The 22477-nt window shown below is 45.3% G+C and overlaps 2 protein-coding genes across 2 annotated transcripts; one reads left to right on the top strand and one right to left on the bottom strand.

The window, feature by feature from the left end:
* Positions 1–11728: 11728 nt before the first annotated feature.
* On the top strand, positions 11729–15027 carry LOC4324593 (uncharacterized). Its single transcript, XM_015766990.3, has 3 exons — positions 11729–11836; positions 12030–12214; positions 14601–15027. Exons 2-3 carry the CDS (start codon positions 12033–12035, stop codon positions 14785–14787), a joined length of 369 nt encoding a protein of 122 aa, XP_015622476.1. The 5' UTR covers positions 11729–11836; positions 12030–12032; the 3' UTR covers positions 14788–15027.
* Positions 15028–15230: 203 nt separating this feature from the next.
* Positions 15231–17724, bottom strand: LOC4324592 (SUN domain-containing protein 5). Its single transcript, XM_015766989.3, has 4 exons — positions 17264–17724; positions 15942–17173; positions 15744–15829; positions 15231–15654 (listed from the first exon to the last, which is right to left on the bottom strand). The coding sequence occupies exons 1-4, from the start codon at positions 17445–17447 to the stop codon at positions 15411–15413; spliced, it is 1746 nt and encodes a 581-aa protein (XP_015622475.1). The 5' UTR covers positions 17448–17724; the 3' UTR covers positions 15231–15410.
* Positions 17725–22477: the final 4753 nt, after the last annotated feature.

Raw genomic sequence — 22477 nt, 5'->3', positions numbered from 1 at the left:
TGGGTTATTGTAAAAACAAAAGGAGTATATGGACGTTGTTAAGTCGGTTACAAATTTATGAATATAGTAAGGTGGTGACACTATTTAATTACATTGTACCGGTTATAAAATAAAAAGAGTTACATCACCCCAATGCACTTTTATTTTGTTACGACGGACCTGTTTACTTCTATACTATTATAAAAATTAAAGATGTTTTCACTGGAATTTCAATACATCATCCGTATTTCAGTTAGTATATATCGTTTGTATCCAATTCGATATGAGTTTAGAATAACTATTATACACACATATATCAGCCCAACACAACCCAACCTCCCAACATCATCCTGCCACCCTATCATGTGGGCCTCCACTCGGCGCCTCGCACGCCCCTCCTCCAACCGGTGTATTTTTTTCTTTCCCTTTTTCCTTTTTATTTTTATCCTTTTTCTCTCGATAATTCTGACCCTCTCCCTCATCTTCCAATCTCCTCTTTTACCTCCTTTTCTCTTTTTTCCTCTTTTTTTCTCTTCCAAATATCTCTCCTCATAATATTTTTCTTTTTTTCTTTTGAATTTATCATTGTTTAAGGTATGTATGTAGCAATTTTGTTACTTTACAAATGATTTTCGTCTACAGTAAAAAAAATTACTAACTGAATAACTAAAATTTTAATATTTGATCGATGAGGTATAGTAAAATGCACATGCGTCAACTTATGGAATAGCCACCCGATCGATTGTGAAGCTATAGAAACTTATGGAATGCGTCAACCTCATTTGATGATGCATGAAGCATGTGCAACCTGGTTCAATGTTATATATGATTTTTGACTTTGTTTTGCTATTGTTTCAGTTTGTCGTTTAAATTGAGAGTTTTTATCAGTCATGAAAATTATTTACACATGTTGCAACGCACAAGTATTTTTTCTAGTCTGTACCAAAATAAACCTTACCAAATTTTAAATTACCAAATATTGCCATTGCCGATATTTGGCTATACCAATTTTTTTCTCTGCAAAGTGAACGTGCCCTACGTACTAATTTTCTTACGCATTTTGTTTCATTATATTTTGTTCACCGAGGAAATCAAATTAGTGCGTAGGGTTGCCTCGTTAACTCGGCTGTTTTTATTTTTCGCTTTCTCCTTTATGTACAATCTGGACAGGAGTATGAATTTTTTTGAGAATTAATATTATTTTTATGAAAAATCGCAAAAGTAGTGGCCAACCGGGGAAAATCGCGAAAGTAGGTCCCTGTCGAACGGGTGCAATTCGATAGGGCACCTATTGAACGACGGGCAGTCGACAAAGCCCTGTCGAACGGCTGGCGTTCGACACGCTCACCTGTCGAACGGAGGGAGTTCGACAGGGCCCACCACCCGGCGCCGCGAGGCCTGTCGAACCGGGGGCGTTCGACAGGGCCCTCCACCGACCCTGTCGAACAATGGGCGTTCGACAGGCCGGCTTAAAGCCCCGTCCACCCAGGCCGCGAGTTCGATTTGTTTGAGGACCACATCGCCAGCCGCCGCCGAGAGTCGCCACATCGTCGCCGTGAGCGCCGAAGGGAGCGAGGGGAGGGGATAGCAGGCCGGGGAGGAGGCCGAGGAGGCGCCGGCCGGGAGGAAAGGGTTGACGACGCCCTCCAGCAGTGAAGTTAAGGTATACATTAGTAATCCCTAAGTACAATGCATATGAAAGTTTAATAAAAAATTGGTTTAAGAGTTGTTAATTGTTTTGCATTATTCGATGTTAGTATGTATGGTTAGCACATATTTGTTATTGCTAAATGTTGGTAGAAGTATTTAAGTAATTGTACGGTTAAATTAGTTCTTAGTTAGTACATATTATTGATATGTTGTGTGTTAAAATAGGTACAAAAGTGTTATATTTTATTTGGATTATTAAACTAGTTGTTTGTTACTAATAGTTGTAAATTAGTACACGGCAATGTAGTATAAGTTGTAATAGGGTAATTATCGAATGATTAAATGATTAAACGTGTGACTATTTGTCATGTTTTATCAGGATGTCAGGTGATATGCCCATTCGTCTGTATTATGGCGATGCTCCTATACAAATATGTGATAGCGGGGTGGATTTGACTGTATATGCCTTCCATGATACTAGTCTGAATGCACCGGAGCATATGGGTTTGAACGACGTGTTAGGGTGGTTGTATAATATGTTTGGGGTAGATCCAGTGCACGATAAATTTATCATAAATGCCGTGTGGCCAGTGAGGGGTCAACATGGATGGCAGTGGAGAGTAGTGGAGGTTGCGTCAACTGGGAGTTGGAGGAAGTTTGTTAGTAAAGTAAGGGAGAAAGGCTATAGCCTGGCAATAGTGGTGCAGAAGACAACATGTGTTGATCGATCGGGGGAGTCAAGTCATGCCGTGGTGGAAGAAACTCCGTTGGAAGGTGGACAAGCTGAAAATGTTTGGCGGACTGAGCAAGGTCGAGGGGAAGAAGTAGTAGAGGGTAATACACAAGGAGAGGTCATTGTTCGTGGTACTAATCGTGAGGCCAACGATTCGGACGATGAAGAACCGGATTCGCCTATGCGTGTTGATGCAGCGGAGGAGAATGAGGCGGTAGTGGATCAGATGGAAGTGGAAAACGAGGAATACCTTGCGCTTGTAGTGGAAGGAGAAGATACAACACTGTGGGACAACGAAACTAACATACCCGATGATTGGACGACCATATCAATGAGTCGTATGAAGGTAAACGATGGTTTAGATGCCCACTGGTGTTATGATAGTAAGCAGGTGAAAGTTGGACAGATGTTTCATGACAAAGGTCACTTACAAGATGCGGTGAAGAGGTGGGCATTTGTCCAGAAGCGTGAGTTCAGGGTGAAGGTTTCAAATAGGACGACGTATGACGTGAAGTGCATACAGAGTGGATGTCCTTGGAGAGTGCATGGTTACAAGCCACAACATGACACTTTATGGGTAGCTTCGAGGGTTGAGCAACATACGTGTTTGTTGGAGAATACCCGTCTGGTGCACAGAAACCTGACAGCGGCATTTGTGGCACAAATGGTATATTCAAAGGTGGTTAGAAAAACATCTTTGTCCCCTTTCACCATAATGCATGACGTTGAGAAAGAGTACGGATATGAGATATCATACGACAAGGCTTGGAGGGCAAAACAGAAAGCATTGGAGATGAGGTTTGGAACTTATGAGGATTCTTATCACAATCTTCCCCCACTATTGGAGGTGATGCAGGCAAGAAACCCGGGCACACACATGGCTATTCTCGATGAGGTGAATGAATATGGGGAGAATGTTCTTCGTCGGGCTTTCTGGTCATTTGGGTGCATGATAGAGGCCTTTAGAAATTGCATTTCTTTGCTCTGTGTTGATGGCACTTTCATGACAGGCAAGTACAGAGGAACAATTCTAACCGCGATCGGAGTCGACGCGGATAGCCATGTCGTTCCTGTTGCTTTTGCATCTGTTGAAAGCGAGAACACATCAAGCTGGCTATGGTTTTTGCGGCACATTAAAATGTGTGTTGTTGAAAACAGACCAAATGTGTGTGTTCTGCATGACCGACACGCCGGTTTGCTATCAGCGATACAGAAGCTTCAAGAAGATGTCACACAGTCCGTGCCATGGCCAGATTTACATAGCAGATGGTGCATGCGATATTTTGGGGCTAATTTTTATAGACAATTCAGGAGTAAGAGATTGATGGACCTGTTCAAGAAGTTATGCAAGCAGAATCAACAAAGAAAGTTTGATGCCATATGGGATCAACTGGATCGTTTGACCACTACACACATGGAAGAGGTTAGGAAAAAACCTATAGTTGCCAGACAGGAGGAGCCGGAGGGACTTGAACCCATTCCTAATGAAGCACCAAGTATTACTCGGCGCAGGAAGCGTGGAAGGGCCACGAAGTGCTTCACGGAGTGGGTAGAATTTGAGCCAAGGGAGAAATGGTCGTTGTTGTACGATACAGATGGATCGAGGTATGGTGTGATGACAACAAATCTTGCTGAAGTGTATAACTGGGTTATGAAGAATACACGACCTCTACCACTTGTTGCTATCCTGGAGGGCATCACGAGGGGTACACAGAAGTATCTCTGTAAAAGGTATTCCATGGCTAGTCTGAACCTCAGCAAACCCAGTGTTAAGTATAGCCCCGCTATTACACAGTACATGGATGAGAAAAGTAAGAAGGGAGGAATCCACAGAGTGTGGCCTGCTGGGAATAGAGAGTTGTTATTTGAGATACGACTTCGTGACAAGAGTGGTGTCGGCATTGGGACTACTGACATCATATTGGAATGCACGTTGTGGCCAGAGTATCACGCTTGCAAATGCAATTGCAACAAGCCTTACCTGTTACATCGGCCATGTTCCCATGTTCTTGCTGCTTCCGCAAAAGGGGGTATTGATGGAAACATTTTTGTTTCTCCCTACTTTAGAAAGGAATCGTGGGAGGCAACTTGGCGTGGTGAATTGCGTGGTTGGCGTGCCATGTGCGATTTCACTCGTCCTCCTCCAGGGCAAGCCAATTGGGTTCCTGACTCAAATTTATTAGTTGATACTAAGGGTCGTCGCCAGTCGCGCAGGATCAAGAACCTTATGGATGAAGCTGAAGTGAAAGATCGTTCTCGTCGTAAGAAAGCTTACATTCTTTGCGGGGAGAACCATTCCCGTAAAGATTGCAGCATGTACAATGTACGGCAAGATGCCACAGGCGCTGATGTTCGTCGCGTTCCAAAGGGGAAGTCGAAGAAGAAAAATAATCCTTAGTACATGAACTTTCTACAATGTGCTAAAGATGCGAGGACCGGATCAATATTGGCGTATTGATCCTCGTTGGGTTTCAAGGTGTGTGAAAATATATTGTTTTTACTAATACAAGGTGTTTATATTTTCATGTATTAATAACTTGCGCTCTGTCATGTTGTAGGCTGAGAGCAGCTGGGTTGTTGACGTTTGCACGGTTGGTCGAGCCTTCACGTGCAAGGTCCGAACGAATACACATTGACGCGGCGCTTCTGAGTGCTCTTGTGGATAGATGGAGGCCTGAGACCCACACTTTCCACCTCACAGTTGGAGAGATGGTGCCCACTCTGCAGGATGTGTCTTATTTGTTGGGGCTGCCGATAGCTGGGCCAGCAGTTGGCCCAACAATGGTGAATGCTGGATGGGCGGATGACCTTCTGGCCAGTTTTGGTGGTGTGCTGCCTGTTGCACTGGAGGATCTCACAGATGGGCACGGGCCTACAAAAAGTTGGTTGAATCAGTTTCGACAGGATGTCTTCCCTGATGACCAGGAGGAGTGGATTGTGCAGCGGCACTTAGTCGCTTACCTGTTGTGGTTGTTTGGATAGGTGATGTTCACGGGAACTCACGCTGACTCCGTGGACAAGCACTTCATCCACTTTGCGGAGCAGATTGCAGAGTTACCTATCGCGGAGATTCCACAGTACAGTTGGGGGTCAGCGGTACTTGCGGCGACATATGCCGGACTGTGTGATGCTTGCGTGAGGAACAGCAAGCAAAGTTTACTCCTTGGATGCCCGTTACTACTTATGTTTTGGGCGCACGAGCGCTTCGACATTGGGAGGCCTCAGCTTGACTCGTACGCAAACTACGGTTTGCGAGAGATGTACAGGTCTGGTGTTGATGACATCGACGATCGTCCCACTATGGGATCCTTGTGGACACACCGTGAGGTATTTTTTGTTAAATTCGTTTATGTTATCATTATGAATACTAGTTCACAAACTTTCCTTATATGACTAATGAAAACTACTACTTGTTACAGCCGCAGTGGGTTAGCGGGACGACACGTCGTGTCTACACTCAGTTTGTAGCTGACTTTGATCAGCTTACGCCTGACCGTGTTCGGTGGACTCCCTACACTCAGCACGATGTCAATGATCGTGCACCGCACGGTCTCGCGGATCTTTGCACGCGAGATATGCAACTCTGGATGACGACTTGTCACCTCGTGGTGGACGTGCACGTCGAGCCACACAATGTCCACAGGGTTCTCAAACAGTTGGGCATGTATCAGGACTTCCCTCCGAGAGATGGTCGTCCTTTGGCTGATAGTCTTCATAGGTTAGTTCACATCACAGTTGTTTAATCCTACATTTTTTAAAATAAATCACTACACAACATTTTTTCTGATGTGTGAATTTGTTGTTGTGCAGGTACTCCAGAAAGGGGCTCGGGCTTTCCTACGAGCTAGTTATTGTGACCACGGTTCAGCCGACGGTACAAAAGTGGGAGCACGCAGCTGATAACTTGGCACTTCAGACACCTCCAGACGATGGGAGTTATTATGGAGCTTACCTTCGTTGGTACCGCAGTGTTACACGATGGAGGTGTTTTCCTCCACAAGGAGATAGCACCGTCCCCCACCAGGCAACGATTACTGACACGTTTGCCTCTCAGCCTAGATCAGCTTACAACTCAATGGTACGTGTTTATTTGTGGAATTTGAGCAACTAGTTCAATATTTTTAAAAAGTTAGCAAGTAGTTCAGTATGTCTAATAAATGTGCAATTGGTTCAACTAGTTCCTTTTCTTACATAAATGTGGAACTAGTTCAGTATTTATAAATGATGTGCAACTGGTTCATTATTTCTAACAAATGTGCATCTTGTTAAATACTCTTAATAAATGTGCAACTGGTTAAATAATTTTAATTGCCTTGATTATTTGTGGAACAGGCGGAATTTGTTGAGCACGTTCACGTGGAGTCCGACACCCTGCTGCAAAGACCAGAGGCGAGACCTCCAGTCGTCAGGCCTGACGACGTGGCGAGCATCCTTCGCAACTTCCGTGCACGTGCTGCCGCACTACTACGTCGTGTCTCCTGTCGGAGCACGGCAGATGTGGTGCAGACATCGGGCCGACGGCCATCACCACCACTACCCCGACGTTCCAGCGTGGATCGGAGTGGTCCATCCTCTTCACGTCGCGGGTACGAAGCGGCCCACACATCTCACGGTCGTCCTTCCTTTCAGCACACCCCAGCACCGGAGTACACCAGGGGGTCAGCCGGATCAGGGGTACCCACGTCGAGCACGGCACCACCACGTCCGCAGGTATTCCAAACTCCGCCTTATGTTCACCCCTCGCAGGGAGCATCTGGGTCGGCACACTTCCCTTACATGCCAACGGGGGATAACGTGTTGAACACACCAGCATGGGGACTTCATATCACTCCGCGTGCGCCAGAGCAGGGCCACACACATCACACATGTAAGTCATTTTAAACAATAACACGCTTTAGTTTCTAATTATATGTATCGTTACTAACTACGCCATATTTTTTGGTTTCTCCCTCTTGTGCAAACAGACGATGAGTACGGTTCGGCGTCGACGCATCACGGAATGCCTGCTTACTCCCCTCGCACAGCATTCATTGAGGACTTCTTTTCCACTGATCCTCCCCAGGGGGAAGTAGGGATGGATTACTGGCACGCAGCACCTCAGGTCACACAGCCGACGCAGGAGACGGAGGCCGGTCAGGGGCCAGACGTGACACCACAGCAGGCAGCTAGAGATAGGCACCCCCCTGATAATTTGACATATCCCACTGAGCAGATTAGGCGTAGGAAGAAGGGAGGACCTAGCAAGCGTGCGAAGGGCACTGATCGTCCTTGACTTATCTATTTGTATTAAACTTTTAGTCATTTATGTTATGTCCGTACTATTTGAGAAACACTTTACGATTAACTTAGTACTATCAGTACTATTTCATAAACTTCTTCGGATAATTACTCAGTAGCATACCCTTCGAATGAATCATGACAAATTATCATTCAAATATACAAATAATGAAACTAAATAATTCAAATATTTTAACCAACAAATAAATACTACAATTTCTGACCAAACATTATCAAAACCCTAAATCATATACATATAACATTACAAAAATATTTTCCTTTCTTACACACTAAAATAAATTACATATTATTAAAAAAAATAACTTATTACAAATAAATGGAGAACGCGACCCTGTCGAACTGCGCCAGTTCGACGAATATCCTGTCGAACAGGGGCAGTTCGACAGCCCTGCCTGTCGAACGGGGGCTGTTCGACAGGTCCTGTCGAACGGCAGCCTTCCGATCTCCTCGCCAGTCGCGCTCTGGCCGTTCGATAGGCGCCCTATCGAACTGCACCCGTTCGACAGGGACCTACTTTCGCGATTTTCCCCGGTTGACCACTACTTTTACGATTTTCCATAAAAATAATATTAATTCTCAAAAAAATTCTAGGAGTATCGGGAATAATATATCTTATCAGTACTAACTTCATAGCTTTGCGGTACTATTCCACTATATACACACACGGTGGAAGTTGGTAAGAGTGGCCCTGATGAACATGCTAATTGCTATCAGCTGTCTTTTCAATATTTTTCCAACTACTCCCTCCGTATTTTAATATATGACGCCGTTGACTTTTCAACCAACGTTTGATCATTCGTTTTATTCAAATTTTTGGTGTAAATATGAAAATATTTATGTCATGCTTAAAGAACAATTTGACGTCATCAAGTCATAATAAAATAAATAATAATTATATAAATTTTTTGAATAAAACGAATGGTCAAACATTGGACAAAAAGTTAACGGCGTCATATATTAAAATATGGAGGTGGTACTAGTTTTGTTGAGATCAATCCCTCTTCTTTTTCTCCCTCCGATCTCTAATCCAGTAGAACGTGTGCACTGGGACAACAGATTGTGACAATAGGTTCCTTGTTTCTAGCAAGGAGGTAAGTAAAAGCCATTGCGTGATGGCAACTTGGGTAAAGAACTGGCTGCTAATTAACCAAAGCATGGTTTGCTGGTTAGTAGGCTACAGCTGTAATCTGTGAGTACTGGCATTACCAAATCCCTCTGACGAAAGCTGTGATAGCAACGTTAATTAAAGGCAAGAAGAAGAAAACAAAAACACCGGCATGACATGACATCAAGCCATTTTAACCTGTCTCTTAGATTTAAATTTAACTACGGTTATACCCAAACAAGTTTTATGTTGTTGCAGGCCTTACTGTTTTTGACCACGTGATTAGTGTCAGTTCGAGGAAAAGATAGGTCGTTATGGTAGCTTTATTACAGCCTTTTGGATTCATAATTAAACTACCCATCTTTTTACCGTACGTGTTCTCTTGATCATGTTGGGATTGTGAGTGAAGCTCGAGGTGCCAGCATGTGGATCGCACTGCACGATTCGATTTGACATTAACTTCTTGATGTTTTCTCATTAAACAAAACTATTAGTATTTCCGAAGCACCTTGGAAATTTCCGGAAAACACCAGCATCGGAATTCAAGTTCAACACCACTTCAAATATTTCCGTAAGTACCTTTGGAAATTTCTGAAAAAAGACCAGTACTTAATTTTGCTTCAACTAACAGCTTTGGATATTTTCGAAAAAGACTAGTACTTAATTTTGCTTCAACTAACAGCTTCGGAGATTTCCCAAGTCAATTGGAAAATTCTAAAAACCACTAGTACCTAATTCAGCCAAATCAACAAAGTTCAGAAATTCCCAAAACTCGTTTGGAAACTTCCGAAAAAGACCGGTACTGATTTATGCAAGTTCACATCATTTTGGATATTTTCGAGAGGCCTTCGGAAATTTTCAAAAAAGACCCGTACCTTTTTTCGAAGGCAAATGCAGTTCGAAAAAAAATTCCGAACTTGATTTTTAAAAACTCCATAAAACACCAGTACACACAAATATAAGAAAGAGAACCACTTCAACTAAAACTCTTTTGAGCACTTTTCTCATTCCTATATATCAAGGCAACATCCCCTTGATAGCATGAATTTTCTATTGACCCAATCTAATGAAAATTTACAATTTACTAATAATTTTTTGCCGTTTTTTATCAAAACTCCACACATAAGGATATTGCATCGAGCATCATCTCATGGCGGACTAATATTCCTTCACACATTCTCAATCGCAAAGCATTAATCCTCGCTAATCGATTTATCATTAACCATCAAAAATAAATAGGGTCAGATGCACTTTTAGAACATACATTGCAACGTCCCATTTCTTAAGAAGCCTTTGTAGAGCATCAAAAACTACGAGCAATGTGGCTTTCTTATAATTTAACGAATATTTTTGTGGGAAAAAAGATTCTTCGCATACTTAGGGCCTGTTTGGTTTCCAGTGAGTCCCTGTCATATTGGATGTTTGGACACTAATTTAGAGTATTAAACATACACTAATTACAAAACTCATTCCATATCCTTGGACTAATTCGCGAGACGAATCTTTTAAGTCTAATTACGTCATGATTTTGACAATGTGATGTTACAATAAACTTTTTCTAATTATGAATTAATTAGGCTTAAAAAATTCGTCTCGCGGATTAGCTCTCATTTATGAAATTAGTTTTTTTATTAGTCTATGTTTAATACTCCAAATTAGCGTCCAAACATCTGATGTGACATGGGTTAAAAAATTTTAGCCCCATCTAGACACCTGCTTATACTCTGGACTCTTTCACCACGAAAGTAAGCAATTTTTGTAAACAACAAAAAAAACTGTTGCGGATATCTAATCATATCTGTTAGCCACTTCACTAGTCAAATCACATATCCAAAGAAAGCATACATGCTTTTCCTTGATACCTTGAAGAAACGGTTGATTATACATTTCACAATGTAATATATAATTCCTTTTCTTTTATTTTGGTAAATATCAATATGCCTTTAAACACGTTCATACATTATAACCTTACCGGTTAGTACTTCACAGATATACATCACACAAATAATTAGTATAGCAATCAGTACGTAGTAGGATTTCAAAGCAGGGTTTATGATTCCGACAGTAATTTCCGTTTCGGGCACTGGCGGAATTTGAAATTTCATGAAATCCGGTGAAAAACCGGTAAATTCCGAACAAATTTTATAAACCGAAAATTGAATATAAATTCCCTGAGTTTGCCGATAAGTTCTCGAAAACCGGTCGATTTTGGCGAAATCCCGATCAAAATCATCGAAATCTCGATCAGTAAGTATTTTCCTTTTTTTAATTCCGGTCGGTTTTGGCCCATGTAAGGGGCTGTTTGGTACAGCTCCAACTCCTAAATATTACTCCAGGAGTTGAGTCTGGAGTGGAGTTGTGGAGCTGCCTAAACCCAGCTCCACAACTCTAGTACATTTTGTGAGAGAGCTCCACCCAACTCCACTCCCAGTTTTGGTGGAGCTGAAACTGTTTGGCTGAGCTCCAGCTCCAGGAGGGTGGAGCTGTGCCAAACAGACCCTAAGTGTTTTCCTTTTTTTAATTCTTTACTCTTTTCTTTCCTGATGTAAGTTTCAATAAATACACATAATACATCATTTTTTTTGAAAATTTTTATCCTAATAGGTTCTATAAATATCATTGTAGTTATAAGATTTTATTTGATCTTTTTCTTTTTTTATCAATTCAAATTTGAATTTGGATGAAACTTCTCGAAATCTCAGACAGTTTCTACTTCCAAGGTTTGTCGAAACATGGAAATTTCGTGAAATCCGGTATTTCGTCAGAATAGTAAACCCTGTGTTAACGCATCTCCTTCTCCCACCATCATCTACTAGCACGGATCTCAACGCGCGCCCAATAACAAGACGCAGCTGCACAGTGAGCCGGGAGGCGAAGAAAAACCCTAACCAACAAGTAGACGGACGAAACTACCCTCCCATCCACCCCACCCCACCCCACCCACCGTTTTCCCCTCTCCTCCCATCCCCCCGCACCCATCTCGCCGTCCTCCTCCTCCTCACCTCACCTCGCCCCGGATCCCCCATCCACCTCGCGACCTCTCCTCTCCCCTCCCCGGCGCTTCACCCACGGTAGCAATCACTCCCCCCCAAAACCCTAGCCCCTCCGATCCGCCCGCCGCTCGCTGGCCCTTCCGAGTCCCGGATCGGCGCGGCGGCCAGATCTGCTTTCCCCGTTCGATCTGACTCGGTTTCTCTCTTTTCCATCCGCGTGTGTGGTGTGGTGTTGGGTTTGGTTGGTGGGTGTGGGTGTGTGTGTCTCCAGGCGATGGCGTCGAGGCTGGCGCAGCTACGGTCCAAGGCGGCGCAGGCGTCGGAGCTCGTGTCGAAGCACGGGTGCGCCTACTACAAGGAGGTGATGGAGAAGAACAAGCAGCACGTGGTGCAGCCACCCACCGTGGAGAAGTGCCAGGAGCTCTCCAAGCAGCTCTTCTACACCCGCCTCGCCAGGTGATCCCCGGATTTCACCCCCGCTGTGCCTGTTCATGCGGCTCCATTTGGTCGCTGTTTCGTAGTTGGCGGTGTGTTGCGATCTGTTGGCAATTGCGCGCCGGGGGGGGGGGGGTGTTCAGGCTTGGGTGTTCCGACGAATGTAGCTTGGCACGATCGAAAATTCGCCAATAATTGGTGGGTATCCAAATTATCGTGCCTCCGATTACTCTAGTTTAACCTGAATTTGGTATGGCTTGCTCTGCTCATGGTCTGCAATTTGGGTAGTCAGGGTGAGCCTACATAGTGGTTAGTAGATTTCGCTAGACGATGGGTTTTTTTTTTGTTGTCTGGTAGTCTGGTTGTGCACTTGTGCTTTTGTTGTTGTCATGACCTATTAGGGGTTTGAGAGCTCCCTTCCATACTTGCACTTTATAAATCTTAATCATTTGAGTTGACCATTTGTTCACACGCTCCTCCCTTTATGAATTGTGCTTGTGTAACTTGTTGCATGTATAAACTTCGGAGAGCTCGTAACCATGTGTTATGAGGCTGTTTGAATGTTTTGGCCTGTGGGATGCGTGATGTTCTCCTTGAAATACGCTACCTGCTAGTACATTGTTTTGGTCAGACTTGCTATGCTCAATAATTTGGTGAAAGAGGATAGGCACAGTATTAATTATGGAACTACTTATTAAGAGTGCATTTCATCTGGTCATGCAGGCACTGAGTTCTGTAAGACCCATAATCTGTCAGTTTTGAAAGTTTGTAACAAAAGAAACCTATGCAATAAGTATGATATACCTGAGGCTCTTACTGTATATTCCTTGTTACCTTTGTATTTTTGCTTGGATCCATGGTTCATGAAGACATAGAACGATGCATTACTGTTAGGCGAAAGTGTGAGAAGTCAAATACACCGAGTGAAATGTGAAATCTATTGTGGATGATACATAATGACAAAATGGAATGGTATGTATTTTGTATGATTTAAGAAATGAACTTATATCAATATTGCTGTGGTAATTACATTAGCAGTTTGTTCAGTATGTTTGAAATTATTTCTTGTTTGTTTGTTTCTGCAGAAAAGGCATTGCAGTAAAATCTATTACCAATTTACTTTATGGGATTTACCTAATTACTATGAACTATAATACAAAATCTACATTAGTCCATTGTCTGTTCTGAGAATGTTATAGAGGTACAGCTCTGTCATAAATCTGTAGGATAAGATGAATGCTTTTCTGGGCCTCAGTCTTCTATTCTTTTTCACTTGGCAACCAGCTGTGTTTAGAATAAAAAAAGTGACAACAATTCAAGTGTGGATGCAATATTAGGCTTTATCACGGAAAAGTTATTTCTTGAATCCCAATCCAGTGGCCGCACTTTAGCCTGCTTTATTATTGTGACGAACATTGTTTTTTCTGATTGCTGTATAATGATGCTAATCCTTGTTTGTGTACATGGTTTGATGAGTGGTGTTGTTCAGTGTGGGAGCTGATGACAGAACAAACTGGCTAGGTCAGTGATCACTGATCAGTCTGGTTTACAGAACTTTGTTGTATACATGATGTGCAACCAATAACATGCGATTTAGTTAGTATCTTGTCTGCAATGTTTCAAGTCATGATTGATAATTCTGGCTAGCAATCACGTCTGTTAAATTAAGGCTGAGCAATTTCTTCACGTGTTATAAATTGATGTTGAAATGTTTTGAGGTTGGTCAGGAGCAGCTATTATTTTTATTTTTACACGTTTTTGCATTAGAATTTTGTATGTTGTTTCCATTTTTTTTCATTAGGGCTCTTAATCAAGGCACTATCTCCAATACTGTAGCAGATGGTGTACCTTTTGACCATCTTCTGCTGTGATGTTAGAATTAGGGCTCACCAGGTTGAAACTATACTGGTCAATTCAGGCTGGTCCAAAGAGCATGCATGAGACAATGAGATGGACGGGACACATCTTCTGTGATTTGCCGGTGCCCATGTCTACCTATCATGAGGGAAATGAACGGATTGACGAACTTTGGGTAAACTGGATTTGTTTACTCTTAACTTTGAATGATTAATTAAGATGTCATGTTAGCCCTTAGATGCATATGCATAGGGACCAGTCACGTGCTTGTTGTGGATTGTTGGATGGAGAAGTTGCAAGGTCTGCACTTGATAGGCAAAGCAATTGTGCATGTATTTATGAATGTGTATCAACTTGGGTGGAGCATTGTGCTTTTAACCTTTTTTTCTTTTTCTTTTTTTTTGGGGGGTGGGGTGGGGGGGGGGTGTCTGCCATATTTTCTTGAACAAGTCAAGTCATCGATTCTGCATTGTGAATATGCCTTCGTTACTATGCTTGTTTACTTTGGAGCTCTGATCTCAATGACTTATATGGCTGTTGTTTTCTTCAGTTTGCCAGGCCGCTATGAGGCATTTTGGAAGGAATTTGATGGTGTCAAGCAGGTATGGAAGAATAGAAAGGAGCTCAAGGTAGAGGACCTTGGAATTGTGACATTATTTGGAGTTGAGCTTTATGCGTGGTTCTGCGTAGGCGAGATTGTTGGCAGAGGATTCACCATAACCGGCTATAAGGTCTAGAAGAGTTCTGATTAAGACCTGGTTTATAAAATACACTGTTAGCTGATGCTTGTCGAAATGACAAAGATACCTCCTGCCTTTTCACAATTTTGTTTATGGAAAGTCTTTCTAGTGCTGGATGTCAGCCAAGACGAGCACATCGTTGCAACACTGCTTCAATAATTTGCTCGATCTCTCGATTGCCATTTTGGTGTCCTGTAATGTGAAATACTGAAATTCCATCTTGCCCCACCCGTCAAATTGTCATTTATTTGTTCTCTTGAATCCATCTCAAACTGCAAGACTCAAGTTTGTCGCTCGTTCAAAATGCCTTTCTGTTGATGTTGGCATATACATCATGTTGTGCAGCTAGAAACGATGAAAGCGTCAGTACTGTTCTATTGCTCGTTAGAGTTTGCTTTAAACAATGAATATCTAATTATCTTACTTATAGAACCGGGGTCTTCCTGAATACCGGCACTTTTATTTCCAAATCACTAGTACTTCCTCGGTAACAGCCAGGCTAACAACAACCTAACGTAGATCAACCGGGACAAGCTCTACAGGAGAACGTGGCGACAAAGCTAGCAGAAAAATGGTAAAAAAGAAAAGAAAAGCTGTTCCTAAGGTGAGTTGGGTGGGCTTCAGTTGTATAGCAGCACTAGGAAAGTAGTGAAGCTGCTGCTTGCCAGTACGAGGATCCAGCCCTTGCTCGCCCCGCACATCCTCTCCGCCGCCGCCGCCCCCTTCCTGGTGAAGAGGAACAGCACCCTGTCGCACGCCAGCTTGAACAGCGCCAGGCACGCGAAGAAGAGGCTGATGGACAGCACGGCCAGCTCCTTGTTCTGCATCGTCTCCTGGATGCTCCTCATCTCCTCGACATTCGACCTGCACCCAACACAACAATTCTCATCAAGAATCCGTAGCGCCTTCTGCGAACAAATGGAGAATCGCAGCTGGAGAGACAGAGAGCTTGCCTCATCGCCTCGTTGTCTCTGATGAGATCGTCCAGCTTGCCGGACACGGCTGACCTCCACTCCTTGAGCTCGCCGAGATCCTTGGCCTGATCAACAACAACAAATGGCAAAGCGAATTTGGTGGATTAATTTTATGATGACAAGTTTCAGCTGTCGTCAACAAGCTACAGGAATCAATCAATGGTGATGGTTTTGTACCACGTTGCCCTTCCACTCAACGAGGTCGCGGACGTCGGCCTTCATCCTGTCGAGCGCCATGGTCGTCTGGGAGAGGCCGGTGTGGAGGTCGGGCAGCTTGGCGCCGTACCGGTGGTTGAGCGCCTTGGTGTAGTCCTCCAGCGTTGAGAGGCCCAGCTCCAGGGACCGCATCTTCTGCATCATGATCTTGAGCACGGCGTCGCCGTGGAACCGCCCCGCCGCGGCCGGCTTCCCGTCGCCGGCCACCGTCATCCTCGAGCCGTTGTTCTTGGCGCCCGCGCCGTCGCCGGCGCTGTCGTTCCGGCCGGCGGCGCTTCCTCCTCCTCCTCCCACGCCGTCCAGCCTTGCGTTGACCTGCGCGGTGTCGTTGCGGAGGGTGCCGCCGTCGCCGCCCTCTTCGGCCTTGGCGGCGGCGGAGGCGTCGGTGTCGGCGCCGGAGCCGGAGATGATCTCCTGCAGCATCTGCTCGACGGCGTCGATGCCGTACACCTCGAGGTAGCTGAGGATGCAGTAGAAGCCGGAGCCGTAGTGGGTGGCGAGGCGGAGGCGGAGGTAGCGCGTCCACCGGGGGTCCGGCAGCACGAAGCGCTGCGCGTGCTTGGCGTTGTCGGCGGTGAAGCGGCCGAGCAGCTCCCACTCCTCCGCCGGCGCCGGGTAGCTCGGGCTGCCGTACAGCTCGAAGTCCCTGAAGTTGGAGGAGTAGTGCTCCAGGTTGGCGAGGCCGATGGTGCGCACCAGCGTCTCCTCCGACAGCTCGACGTCGACGAACTTGTCGTCGGCGGAGCACGGGTTGCGCAGGTACCGGTCCTTGTCGCCGCCGAGGATGTTGGCGGCGCCCTTGGCCTCCCTGTTGTGGGCGAGCACCTTGGCACCCTTGGACGCCGCCGCGTAGTTGTACTCCGCGCCGCTCGGCTCCAGCCGGTGGGCCGCCGGCGTCGCGCCGTCGGGGACGCGGCCGTTCTCGGCCTTGCCCTGCAGGATCCGGCTCCGGAACTCGTCGAGCTCATCGAGCGCCGCCGCCTCCGCTGACGATTTGCCGCCGGTTGTGTTGTTGAACGGCTCCAGGCTCCGGTGGTCAGTTTCCTGCTGCGGCTGATCCGGCGGGTGCAACGATGGCTGGCACGTGGGCGCGGCCGCGGAGGCGTTATACTCGGTCGGGAAAATGTAGGCCTCCAGCGGCATTACCTTGCAGTAGTTTTCGCGCATTCCGTCCTCCACGTCGTCGTAGAAATCTACAATCAATCAAACGCCATGGGTGACATGACGACATTGATCGATCGATCCATGAGCATGAGAGGAGGTGGATCGTGGTGGGTACGTACCTGAAGGGTCGGTCTGGCTGTGGAGGAACTGGGAGCGAAGGAGGAAGAGGAGGCACCAGACGGAAAAGACGACAGAGAGGGACACCTCGCGGAGGCCGCCGTCCATGGACAGCGCATCGGTCACGGCCGGCGGGTCGCAGCCGCCGTTTCCTCCGCCGCCTCCTTCTCTCCTCTTCTTGCTCATGCATACACCTGCGCGCGCCTTCCTCCTGCTTGCTGTGCCAAAGCGCTAACCACGTACGCCGCTGCACGCTCTCAGTACAAACCTTGCCTCTGCCTGCCTACCCGAACGACGTACGCGCGGCGCGGTGGATCGATCGGTCTCGCGGACATGCACTACGAGTGGATTCGGGAGATGAGCGAGGGGTGCGCGAGGGAGATTGGGACGGGGAGCAGGAGCCAGCGGTGGAGCGGCAACGTCGGAGCGGAGCTAGGGGCGCGTGCGGACCGAGCACGCGCTGCGCCGAGGCGACTTGGCCGGTGCCCGGTGATGCCCACGGCTGTCTCGGCGCGTGTGAACTGTTCAAATTATCATGGTAAGTGCCACGTCAATATCACGTGGGACGAAGACTTAGTCAAAGAAACCACGTAGGCGTCACGTCAGCTAAAACAGAACACAATACTGTCGAGAGACATCGTTTGCACGGTTTTATCGGTTGAAGAATGCGTTGTACCTCGTTTTGCACTCAAGAGACTCGCGACAAATTGAGGAACCTAAAGTATACTTATTCCTTTGGGCGAGGTGGTGGCCCAGTGAAACGTGGGCCGAGGCCTAGGCCCTTCTTCTGGTGAAAACGATGAGAATATGAACCGTGGGCTGGTAGCCCAGTATATGCCTGTATGTGACAGGATTAAGTCCACTGTTACTCCCTCAATTCGTATCCCTCAACCATAATACAAGTATCTTAACCCTCAAACTATTGAAACTAGTTTAAAACTTTAAATTGACTCACTCGACAATTTTTGAGACTAATATAGCTCGTTGACCTGGACTAACTAGCTTAGTAAGCACGCGTGACCCACATATCAGTGTCACATATTTCTTCTCCTCTCCTCCTCTTCTCTTTGTTCCCTCTTCTTTCCCTCATAGGCATACAGCGATGACACTGACTAGCTCGACTAGGGGGGACGGCCATCGGCAGCTTCAGCGGGCCAAGAGCAGAGCAGAGGAGAAGGCATGGTAGAAGGAAGGAAAGCGGCCCTTGGCATGGCCTTCTGGCCACGTCGGGGTGCCGTCGTCGTCGTCGCCCTGCCGCCGCCCTCCTCACGAGCCGTTGCGCCACCTCCTTCTCCGGCATTGGTAGCGCCGCCCTCCACGATGACGATGCAGCCCCGTGCTCGCATTCTCCAATTGATCTGGCGATCGAGCTCTCGGAGGGCCTCCACATCTCCGCGCAGCCCCGCCGCTTTGCCTCCGCTTTGAACTCCACCAAGCTCCCTTGCTCGATCTGCCTCCGACTTGAGGGCCTTGTCATGCACCGCAACAGTGAGCGGAAGAGCATGAAGAAAGATATGTGGGCGACTTTGGGGAGGAGGTCCTTGGGCTACGGGCTGGTGGCGGCGGCGGAGATCCACGCGAAAGGGCGATCGATCTGCCTCAGTCCCCATCAGGATTGGAAATTTCGGACCGAAATTTCGGTCATTTCGACCCCCTCCGATACGATATTATTTCGACCAAAATTTTTAAATTTTTTCATGAATTTTGGTAATATTTGTTCAAATTCAACTAAAATTTGTCCAAAATTTCGGAAGTTTCGGACCGAAATTCTGAAATTTCGATATTTCGGTGGTGGCCGATCAAATCGGTTAAACCTTTTCGGTTTAACCTGGTCCCCATCACGGCGGAGCGAAACCTCGCGGAGCGGCTTGTCGGTGGTGAGGCGCCAGAGGCAGACGGCAACGCGCTGGGGCACAGGGATGGAGGCGTGCACCGTGCAGTGTGGTGTACTCCTTGGTGACGACGGTGGCCAGGTGGTCGCAAAGCTTGTCAAACACTGCGCACGGCATGCGGAAGGCTCGCCGGAAGTCCGTCGGGCTCCTGCAGCATCGCCAGCCAAGCGCCCGAGCAACCTCTATTCGTACATGCTCTTTGCCACGTCCTCTGTCTTGCTGCATCCCGTTGTCGCCCTGAACTCAACTGCTATATTATGCACGATGCCACCTACTCACACCTAGGGGTGAAAATGGGCGGGTATTTCCCGCCCGCCCACCCGACCCGAGGCTCACGGGAGGAATATGGGAGAAATAATGGGATATCCGATATTATCCGAGTTCGAAACCTATTTTGTTAGAAAATATGGTTTAGGATACGGGAAAACATGTATCGCCTGTATGTCCCATATTATAAAATATATATGAAAATGTATTATAAATGCACCTATAAACATGATAAAAGTTTGATTAATCGCTATTTTACGAGCTCACATGCAATATTATATAATTTTTCTCTTGATGTATCTCTTTTAATTTTTTAATTACCTTATTATATTTAAGAGTACATTACATTGACATTGACGGTACGCGAACTTATGCAGTGGGTGCAATAGTACAAAAACTTGAAAAACTCTCGTTTCGGTACACAAATTTGTGTAGTGCGTGCGAAGCAAGGCCAATACATACATGACTTCATTGCCAATCTTATTGAGTTGGCTTGTGATTAGGATGCCACATCAACGCTACACACGTTATGTGGGGCGTGAGCTGGCTACACATATTTGCAAATAACCCCTCATACATCTTTCGATTCCTCTAAACCTCCTTTTGTGTTGTAGCCCACGATGATGCCCATGCTAGAGATCAGTTTCCTGATCGCCTGACGCCAATTGAGTTAGCAACAGAAAGAGATAAATCAGGAGATTGATATTTGGATCAAGGTTGAAGGCGGCGAATTGGATCCAGGCGGTAGGGCTTTGCAGGGAGACACCGCGCCGGCCACGTTTAGGGCAGCGGTGGTAGGACGTTGCCGCCGGCACTGAGGCAACATGGTACCAGGGCTGCGAAGTGAAGGTGCACGATCTCCTGTATACAATGAGTACTTTAGTTTATATGGTCAAAAATGAGATTGTCTTTCTCAATTCCAATTTTTGTGGAGATTTGTTCCTCTTATTGTTGATTTATTAGGTATTGCAAACGAGAGGACTATTGATCAATTGTTTTAATTTATGCCAGGATCTAGTTCATGGTACACAAAAGCTGTACTTTTTATTGACGTTTATGGTATAGCAGTGATTATGGCAAATTAGTATTTTGAGTACTCTAGTATTTTTGGAGAGCAATTTGATTATTAATGTACTGCTAGCTTTTGTTGTTAACTATGCCTTCTTCCTGGACATACCCTTAAACATCTGAACCTAAAGTAAACTGTTCTGAAGATGAATAATTCTCTGTATACAATATATGTAGATTCTGAAGATGAAGAATTCAGCATTGAGATGCACCACAGAGGCTTTTTTATGGGAAATGGTGTAAACCGGGCTTATGTTGATGGTAGAGTGAGCTGGTTTGACCATTGTGAGTCAGATTCTTGGTCACTGTTGTGGATTGATGATTTCATTGAAGAACTAGGATATGACAAATCTGAGAACACCAAAATTTACTGGTTGCTTCCTGGCAAAGAATTAAGTGATGGGTTGAGGAGGGTTAAGTGTGATGCAGACACTAATAGTATGGTCGCTCTTGTACCTAGGGTCAGATCATTTGTTTTGTATGCAGATCATCAAGACATTGTCGATGGTATTGACTTAGATGATGTGGCAATTATTGGTTCAGATACTTTGCGTGCTGCTGTGCAACCAATTAAAATAATTAGGGCTAAGAGTGATGGTGGGGAAAAGATTGTAGATAAATGTGCTACCTACTCTAAAATTGATGAGGAAGAGGAGTCAAGAATTGAAGATCCAGATTTTGTTGATAGTGATTATGAGATTGATCATGGGGATGATGACTTGTTTGATAATTGTGTTGAAGGGCAAATTGAGTTAGCGCATAATAAAGAGGAGGGTTCAGACTATGGTTCATCTGAAGATGAAAGGTTGATGATGCCAGATATTTCTGAAGAAGAAGAAGAAGAAATTAAGTTCAGTTTTAAGAGTTTTAGGGCTGATGTAGACATGGAGACACCTGAGTTCAAGGTTAGCATGATGTTTGCAGATGTTGTAGAGCTTAGGAAAGCAATAGATCAGTATACTATAAAGAACCGAGTTGCTATTAAGAAGACACGGAATACCAAAACAAGAATTGAAGCTAAGTGTGCTGAAGGTTGTCCATGGATGTTGTCTGCATCTATGGATAATAGAGTTAAATGCTTAGTGGTAAAGTAATATGTAGAGAAGCACACCTGCTCTAAACGGTGGGAGATCAAGGTCGTCACAACTAAGTATCTTGCAAAAAGGTACATTGAGGAGTTTAGAGATAATGACAAAATGACACTGATGAGCTTTGCTAAGAAAATTCAGAGGGAACTCCACTTAACACCATCTAGGCACAAGCTAGGTAGAGCTAGAAGGATGGCTATGAGGGCCATATATGGAGATGAAATATCTCAGTACAACCAATTATGGGACTATGGACAAGAATTGACAACCTCTAACCCAGGGAGCTCATTCTACCTGAACCTACATTCTGGTTGCTTCCATACTTTGCATATGTCATTCGATGCTTGCAAGAGAGGGTTTATGTCTGGGTGTAGACCTATCATTTGCATTGATGGATGCCATATTAAAACAAAATTTGGCGGCCATATCCTAACTGCTGTTGGTATGGACCCAAATGACTGCATTTTTCCCATTGCAATTGCGGTAGTTGAAGTTGAGAAGCTGGAGTTGGTTTCTTGACACTCTAAAAGAAGACCTTGGCATTGACAATATATCTGGACAGTGATGACTGATAGGCAGAAGGTATGACTTCGTCTGAATTTTCATAATATACATAACTCACATTTCAGTTCCTAACTATAATTATTTCTAATTCGTTTCCAGGGGCTTGTTCCAACTGTGAGAAGGGAGTTTGCTGATGCTGAATAAAGATTCTGTGTGAGGCATCTATATCAAAATTTCCAAGTGTTACATAAAGGGGAGACACTAAAGAACCAACTTTGGGCTATTGCAAGATCTAGTACCGTGCCCGAGTGGAATGCCAATATGGAAAAGATGAAGGCATTAAGTAGTGAAGCTTATAAGTACCTTGAAGAAATTCCTCCAAACCAATGGTGTCGAG

Source organism: Oryza sativa, chromosome 1, assembly GCF_034140825.1.
Source record: "Oryza sativa Japonica Group chromosome 1, ASM3414082v1".
In the NCBI taxonomy this organism is placed as follows: Eukaryota; Viridiplantae; Streptophyta; class Magnoliopsida; order Poales; family Poaceae; genus Oryza; species Oryza sativa.
This window is presented reverse-complemented; position numbering and strand designations above follow the sequence as displayed.

Bases quoted from the DNA above. Each gene is read 5' to 3' on its own strand.
- LOC4324592 (XM_015766989.3), bottom strand. From the start codon at position 17,447: ATGAGCAAGAAGAGGAGAGAAGGAGGCGGCGGAGGAAACGGCGGCTGC. The intron at 15,830-15,941 runs GTACAAAACCAT...GTTGTTGATCAG, and splicing joins TTGAGTGGAAGGGCAACGTG to GCCAAGGATCTCGGCGAGCT. The intron at 15,655-15,743 runs GCAAGCTCTCTG...TGTTGGGTGCAG, and splicing joins AGAGACAACGAGGCGATGAG to GTCGAATGTCGAGGAGATGA.
- LOC4324593 (XM_015766990.3), top strand. From the start codon at position 12,033: ATGGCGTCGAGGCTGGCGCAGCTACGGTCCAAGGCGGCGCAGGCGTCG. The intron at 12,215-14,600 runs GTGATCCCCGGA...TGTTTTCTTCAG, and splicing joins TTCTACACCCGCCTCGCCAG to TTTGCCAGGCCGCTATGAGG.